This window comes from Sinocyclocheilus anshuiensis, unplaced genomic scaffold (genome assembly GCF_001515605.1).
Source record: "Sinocyclocheilus anshuiensis isolate Anshui unplaced genomic scaffold, SAMN03320099.WGS_v1.1 scaffold274, whole genome shotgun sequence".
Taxonomy (NCBI): Eukaryota; Metazoa; Chordata; class Actinopteri; order Cypriniformes; family Cyprinidae; genus Sinocyclocheilus; species Sinocyclocheilus anshuiensis.
The window spans coordinates 509,261-517,375 of NW_015547698.1; the positions used below are offsets into that span (position 1 = coordinate 509,261).

Consider the following 8,115-nt stretch of genomic DNA (forward strand, 5'->3'; position numbering starts at 1 on the left):
TTGTGTTTTTTTTTTTTTTTTTTTAGTTCCTCATGCATTGTTTGTGGATTATGTGATATTTAGGTATTTAAGACACTGTCTCTTTAAGAGAACACACCTACTTGGAAGCTTATTGGCATCTTTTATTGGTATCATACTGTTTTTTTTTAGTTTGTTTGTTTTTTTTGGATAGTGTTGACTTACCTGCTTTGTTTTATTGCATAACACACTTTTCATGATCCAAACCATTACTGTTTTCTATTGTACTACCTTATGTTACCTGTAACATTTATTAAATAATCACACCGAAACTACAAGCATTTAGTCCACAACCTTCCTCTGATGATTATTTCTCATTATTTCCCAGAGTCCGATGAACCACCTGCTGATCAAGAGCTGAGGATGGTGCTGATTGGAAGAAGTGAAGCTGGAAAGAGTTCAATAGGCAATGTAATACTGGGTCGAGAGGCGTTTAAAGAGAGCAGAACCCGAGAGAGTGAGAAACAGACAGGAAGAGTAGAAGACAGAAACATCTCCATCATCGACACGCCAGGATTCTTCAACGCTCAACTGACTGATGAAGAGATGAAGAATGAAATGATGAAGAGTCTGTATCTCTCTGATCCTGGTCCTCACGTGTTCCTGCTCGTCATCAGACTCGACAGATTCATCGAAGACGTGGTGAAGATCGTAAAAAAGATTTATGAGCACTTTGGAAAGGACGCTTTCAGGTTCACCATGGTGCTGTTCACGGGAAGAGAGGCGATGTCCAAACGCGAATGGATCGAGTTCAGGCTGGACAGAAAAACTCGAGAACTGCTGAGCTTCTGTGAAGAGAAGTGTCACGTGATCATTCATAAGAACAAGAGAGACAGGAAGCAGATCGCGAGCCTGTTGGAGAACATTGACGAAGTGGTGAGGAAGAACGGACGAGAACATTATTCTAAAGAGATCTACGTGAAGAACAGTCAAGATGAGACGAGGACGAAACGAAGAGATGGAAAAGAGAAGATCAGTCTAGACGTGCAAATAACAAGCCAAGAGAAAGAGAAGAACAGAGAAGAAGACAACAGAGCAGAGGAACAGATCAGAGATGAAGAAACAGAAAACAGTGTTCAGAAAGACCAAAGAGCAACAAATGAAAGAGAAAAAGGCTCTCCAGAAGGAAATCAAAGCGACCAAACACATGAAACAAGTTTGATCGGGCAGGAGATGAAAACAACACCAGAACATAATTCAATAAAAGGTCAATATTTAGCTGTTTAACATGTAACTTGATCATTTACATCACTTTTTATTGACATATGTTGTTAAGTTAACTAACTTTTTTTCTTCACAGTGTCTGATCTGAGGATTGTTCTTCTGGGTAAAAGTGGATCAGGAAAGAGCTCCACAGCGAACACCATCCTGGGCAGAGATGCGTTCAAAATCAACACGAGTCTCCCATCAAGCAGTCAAACCTGTGAGAAACAAGAAGCAGGTGTTTGTGGAAGAAACATCTCAGTGATCGACACTCCCGGACTGTTTGATCCATCCATGACGAGAGACCAAATGCAGGCCGAAATACAAAAGTGTGTAGAGATGACGGATCCTGGTCCTCATGTGTTTCTGCAGGTCATCAGACTGAACGATAGATTCACAGATGAAGAGAAAAACACAGTGAAATGGATTCAGGAGAACATTGGAGAAGATGCTTTACGTCACACCATCATTCTGTTCACTCACGCTGATCAGCTGAAGGGAAAACCATTAGATGAGTTTATCAGAGACACTCCAGATCTACAGGCGTTTACTGAGGGTTTTGGTGGCAGATTTCACTCATTCAACAATAAAAACATGGAGAACCGCTCTCAGGTCTCTGAACTGCTGGAGAAGATTGAGAAGATGCTGGAGAGAAATGGAGGGAAGCACTGCACTAATGAGACATTTGTGAAATATCAGGAAGATATTGACAGCGGGAAAGAGGAGAAAGTTAAAGAAAACCCGTTAAACTGGTGGAAAGCAGTGCTTGTTTTCTTCGCAGGAGCGCTAGCAGCTGCAGCGGTAGTTAAAAGTGGACTTGAAGGATGAAGAACATCTGGAACAACAACAGCAAAGCAATACCAACAAACAGCTGGGAAATCCTTTTTTAATTGACTTCAATATTACAGATTCTAACAATAATAGTGGATTTCTATAATATATTATGTATTTTTCCTAATTATTTATTAGGCTGGACCTAAACATTTTATTGCTCATCAAACATAACAAGAATGTTAAAAATGTTATATGATTTCAGACTAAAAATAAAGGGAAAATGTTTTAATTGTGCAGTTGCCATTGTCAGTAATTGTCAATTAAAGTAGCTTTCAGTCTGTCAACCATTTAGGAACTTATTTATTTATTTATTTTAATGTGCAGTCATAATTACAAGTTCTGTGTGGGTTTACCTCCCTCAGAATTGTAAACGCTATGCTCTGTGACACTTTTCAGGGGTTCTCATCTCTTGCCCTCGAGGTCCACTTTCGAGTTTAACTTCAACCCTGATCAAACCCACCAGCCTGTAACTTTCTAGTGATCCGGAAGAGCTTGATGAGCTTGTTCAGGTGTGTTTGATTAGGACTGGAGCGAAACTCTGCGGGAAAGTGGACCTCAAGGGCCAGAGTTGAGAACCCTGGTTTTATTTGCTGTTTTAACAACCCATTCAGCTCAATGGTATAAGTGTGGGGCGTGATTATCTGTAATGAACGGTTTGAGTGGAAATATAGTTTGAATATTACAGAGGTAATCATTTCACCATAGATGGATATTATTCCCAAAATATGAAGACCTGTGAAAATAAAAATAGAGAGCAGGACACGAATGAACACTGGCATCACATTTTCACGGTGGATTTTGAATGAATTGTTGATTCAATGAAGAAACCACGCTTTCTCGACAGGTAAGCTCAATCATTACTACATGATTTAAATAACTTAGCTTTAACATTTACCTGAAGAATCATCTTTTTCATGCACTGGACGTCCACCTGTTATTCAGTCCGCTGATGTCACCAGTTTCAAGGTTTTAGTGTAAATGATAAATGTCATTGGTCAGTCTATTGAGAATTAGCATTGATTTGACCTGTTAAAACATTTCTTCTATAGTCTGGTAGATATTGTTTGTGTAAAGTTGCTTCTAAGCGTTTACAGTTGGTGGAGGAACTAAAGGGGTATGGGGATGGAGGCTGCGCAGAAGTCCAAGAAATTACATACGTCATTCACATGGTGCTTCATCATGGTGTTGCCATGAGTCTGCTGAAGTTTTAGCTTGGAAGAATATAATTCTTCTTTTGGGTGGAGTCTTGTTGGTCTCTGGCAGATCCGGTTCTCATGAGTGTCACTGAGGGTGACTCACCCGTTCATTTTACCTCACTCGTTCTTAACCTGTTCTCATGGAAAAAAAAAAAAAGACTCTATGTACTTGCAATTCTGGCAAACCTGAAATAGGCTACATTGCTGCAGGTACTTCAGCTTCTAGAAGGAATCTATTTTTGTTGGTAAACTCATTCTTCTCTCATTACTCCTCCTTCTGAACTAGGCTATATATATTAAACCAGTTTGGTCAGTTTATATGTATTGTATGTGATTGCAAGAGATTTGCATCACAATTGTAAAATATTTATAGATACAAAATGTCTCCAGTTCATATATTCATTCCTTTAAGTTTGTTTATAAGGAGACCTATAAATTGTAGCTTAGGTTTAAATATTAATACTAATTTTATTTAATTTTTGTATTTTGTTTGCACTCAAAAGTTAACCAGTTCTAGGATGCTACACATGCATGGCTCATGCTTGTATTTTGAAGTTGTAATCTGTTAATATGTGCATTTATTGCATGTGTGAATATGACGTTTGAACCCCTTTCTGCCATCTATAAACTCCATAAGGCTACTACTGTAGTTTCTGTTTCAGTTTATTTATTTATCCCCATAGGGAAAATACGTTTGCAGCATACACTCACACACACATTTAACAATTCACATTTGGCATATATAAATGTAAACAATAATTCAATACTAATAAATCTAATTTAAAATAACAAGTCTAGCTAACCATCAGTTACCACTAGAGGAAGACAAATGTAAGAAATTAATTGCTTGGGGAATAAAAGATAATTTTGACCTGCTTTTCGAGCTACTGGGAACACAATATCGTTGGTAAGAAGGTAACAATTTAAAAGTAGAAGACAAAGGATGCCTCTTATCATTCACAATGATGTTAGCCTTAATTCAACACTCTTTCTTTATATATACTCCCTATGCTCTGAAACTCTTAAACGTTTGAACTGCTGCATATTAGATGTGACCCAAACATCACAAAGTGTCAAAGAAACTAAAAGACGAGATTAAAATGTCTGTTTCAGACATTTATAGGATGACAAAGATACAATGTTACATACAACAGCACTAGACAAACTCAAGAAGAAAGCAAACATGAAGGTATTTAAATACAATGGTTGCACTATATAAAAAAGACAATAAAAGACACAACAAAAGTTCACAATAGAGGACAAAACAGGGACAAAACACAAAGAACCACAAAACTGTGTATGAGGTCATGTGCATGTATAGCGTTTATATAAATAAGCTACAGTGTGAGACAACTGAAGTTTAGTGCATTTGAGAAAACTGTGAAGCTAAATGTTACAGTTTTTTTTATTATTATTAAAGATTATTTGTTTCAGAAAATGTAAAAGTACTGACATAGCAGGAACAAGGTGGCCCATTATAAATGACTAGCTTGTGACATAAACACACTCATTACATTATTTAGTATTATTTACATTGTAAATCAATGAACCATTAAATATTGATAGGTCCTGACTTTAATGCATAGGTAGGTACACCTTGGTTAGATCTTTTCACCAGTTTTCTGCTTAAAATAACGGTTGGTGGCTTAAATATGTAAAACTGAAGTAAACCAGTAAGGCAAAACTGATTAAAAACTGCTCAGAAAGACCACTGTAGCAATAATTAGAGTCAGCTATGGTCCTCATTTTAATGGGTTTTATTGAATTTCACAACCACCTGTATCATCTTGTCTTTTAAAGATGTTTTGTCTGGTGTAATGCCTCCCTCCGTTTCTCTGTACCATTTCATCAATCTTCTCCAGCAGCTTTGTGACCTGACCTTGATTGTTTCTGTCCTTGTTGTTTAATGCGTGATATCTGCCACCACAGCTGTCTATCAGTGATTTTAGGTCCTTGATTTTTTTGATATACTCATTCAGAGGTTCATCAATCACTGCATCCAGCAAATCAGAATGAGTGACAAGAACGACAGTGTGATTTAAAGTATCTTTTTCAAGGTTCTCCTGGAACCATTTAACTGGGTTCTTTTCCACCCTTGCCAATCCTTCCACGCCGATCACCAGCAGAAACACATGCGGACCAGGAGCAGACATTTCTAAGCTTTTCTCAACATCAGACTCATTATGATCTTGAATGTGCCTGAATAAGAATGGATCTAACAGTCCTGGAGTGTCTATAATTGAGATGGTCCTTCCATACACCACTGCTTCTTGTTTCTCACAGCTCCTAGTGGTTGTCATAAAACTCGAACTGAACACATTTCTGCCCAGGATGGTGTTTCCTGTTGCACTCTTACCTGCTGTAAGAAAACCCAGTAGCACAATCCTCAGATCTGTTAGTTAGAGAGATATATGAGGTTATTAAGAATTTGAAAAGGCTGGTTCCTCTGCCAGTATGAAATTTAGCAGTGAAACCTATAATGCACAGTCAGACAAAACATCCCATTTACTTCAGTTTAAAAGAGGCTCCCATGTGATTTACTAATGCATGACTTCAGCTAACTCACGTAACATGCAGAACCACAAGAACGTCTCTGACATGTTAGGAATGAAATCATGAATTGTTTGCCATTTACCTTGTTTTGACAGATTGTTGTGTGCCATTTCTCTCACTTGTGACAATCTCAGAGCCATCTCACTCATCTCGAAACCCATCATGAGTGTTAAGAGTTCATCTGTTTCTCTTGTCAGATCATGTAAGTTCTTCTTTGTGTCCTCATGAATATTGTCATGTCTCATCTCCTCTTGTTTCTTCTTTCGGCTCTTCTCATTGGCGTAATGTTCTCCTCCATTGTCTTTAATCATTTGTTCGATCTTCTCCAGCAGTTCTGTGGCCTGATTTTGGTTGTTTCTGTGCTGATTGTTGAATGAGTGAAATCTGCCACCGCAGCTGTCCATCAGTAACTGTAGATCAGGGCTTTTTCTGATATACTGATCCAATGATTCATCCTTCAGCAAATCCACATGAGTGAACACAACAAAAGTGTGACGTACTGCATCTTCTCCAAAGTTCGTCTGAATCCATTTCACTGTATTTTTCTCCTCCTCTGTGTATATCCCATTCAGTCTGATGACCAGCAGAAACACATGAGGACCAGGAGCAGACATTTCTAAGCATTTATCAATATCACGCTTGAGTTCATCCTGAAAGTGCTTGTACCACGGAGCATCTAACCATCCAGGAGTGTCAATGATTGAGATATTCCTTCCAGAAACTACTGCATCTTGTTTCTCACAGGTTAAAGTATCAGATTGTGCCTCCGCTCTAAACGCATTTCTACTCAGGATGGTGTTTGCTGTTGCAGTCTTTCCCACATCAGATTTACCAAGAATCATGATCCTCAAATCTGCTGAAATGAGAGAGAATATTATGTTGTTGTGCCAAACTGCTGAAATGTCAATGTGGAAACATTTGGTTACTTTGGTATACGACCCATCAAGACTTTAGTTGTCAGGCGCTGATCAAGAATTACACACGAAATATGCAAAGCTATTTATTAAACACGAAGAAGATCTAGGGAACAGATGATTAACTGAATCAGAACAGGTGAGAACTAATTAGTGACTTTGGAAATGAACGAGGGAGTAATCAGAAACTATGAAAACTTAAGATGACTAAGAACACAATAGGGGAACAAGGAAAACGTCTCCAGGTTACGCATGTAACCATGGTTCCCCGAAGGGAACGAGACGCTACGTCGAAACGCTACGGGAATGCCTTCAGTGTGACCACACTCTGAATCACATGTGTAATCAGTCCAATGGATGGGCGAGACGTCATGGGCGGGGTGACGTAACGACCAGGAAGCTTAACAGCACGTGTGGTGGAAGCAGCGTCAGCTTCTAGGAATGAAGCAAGCACTGACAGGGATGCCGGAAGTATGGCCCTGAGACGCACCATCTCATTCCCTTCGGGGAACCATGGTTACATGCGTAACCTGGATACGTTCCCCTTCAGGAACTCGAGCTGCATCTAAATACTACGGGAATGAGAATGCCCACGCCGCCAGACTTACAAATTCCTGCCTAGTGTGGAAGAGCTCAGCTAAAGCGAGAGAACGGAGCCAGGAGTGGCGCAGAAAGCAGGTAGGCACCTGACAAAGTAGGCGGGGACATCCCACCCAAAGGCCAACTTCAGAAGGAGTGAGTCTTGACCCCCAACGGAGAGGGGAGATCAGAGGACTCAAGGCTATAGAATAGTATCCTGATCCACCGCTTAGCATAATATTCTCTGGCCAGAGGCCTCAGCCTCAGTGCACCATGGAGGAAATTTGTCACCAGGGGGTGTCTGCCCACTGACTGCCCACCAATAGGAGCGTGGTAAGCTGCAATGGCTGCCACATAGACTTTTAGGGTGGAGTGGGTCAACCCAGCGAAAAAATGGGCCTGCAGGAACTCCAGAACTGTACCAACCAGGCAGTTAACTGGGTCGAGCTGGCGGTCTCCGCACCAAGAAGTGAAAAGTTTCCACTTCAAGGCATAAAGTTTCCTCGTTGAGGGAGCTCTGGATTGGAGGATGGTCTCAACAACCTCGGTTGAGAGACCAGAAGCTATGAGTTGTGCCCCCTCAGGGGCCACACCCATAACTTCCACAGCTCCGGGAGGGGGGGAAAGATCGTGCCCTCTGCCTGTGAGAGGAGGTCCCTCCTGATGGGGATCTCCCATGGAGAGCCGTCGAGAAGGGAAATCAGGTCCGAGAACCATACTCGGCCCGGCCAGAACGGGGCTACTAAGAACAGACGGGCCCTGTCCCGGCGCACTCTCTCCAGAACTCCCGGGAGCAGAGCGATCGGGGGAAAAGCGTA

At 40.6% G+C, this 8,115-nt stretch overlaps 2 protein-coding genes across 2 annotated transcripts in view; one reads left to right on the forward strand and one right to left on the reverse strand.

Moving 5' to 3' along the window:
• The window catches only part of LOC107703748 (GTPase IMAP family member 8), a 3,247-nt gene extending 918 nt beyond the window's left edge, over nt 1-2,329 (forward strand). The window contains exons 2-3 of the mRNA XM_016506471.1: nt 347-1,225; nt 1,319-2,329. Of these exons, the coding sequence (XP_016361957.1) occupies nt 347-1,225; nt 1,319-2,049 (1,610 nt within the window). The 3' untranslated portion in view covers nt 2,050-2,329. The remainder of the gene's footprint in view (nt 1-346; nt 1,226-1,318) is intronic.
• A 2,248-nt stretch (nt 2,330-4,577) lies between these two features.
• Nucleotides 4,578-8,115, reverse strand: part of LOC107703745 (GTPase IMAP family member 8-like) — a 13,096-nt gene continuing 9,558 nt past the window's right edge. Inside the window, exons 4-5 of the mRNA XM_016506468.1 lie at nt 5,887-6,660; nt 4,578-5,643 (exon numbers count right to left, since the gene is read on the reverse strand). Coding sequence (XP_016361954.1) covers nt 5,009-5,643; nt 5,887-6,660 — 1,409 coding nt within the window. The 3' untranslated portion in view covers nt 4,578-5,008. The remainder of the gene's footprint in view (nt 5,644-5,886; nt 6,661-8,115) is intronic.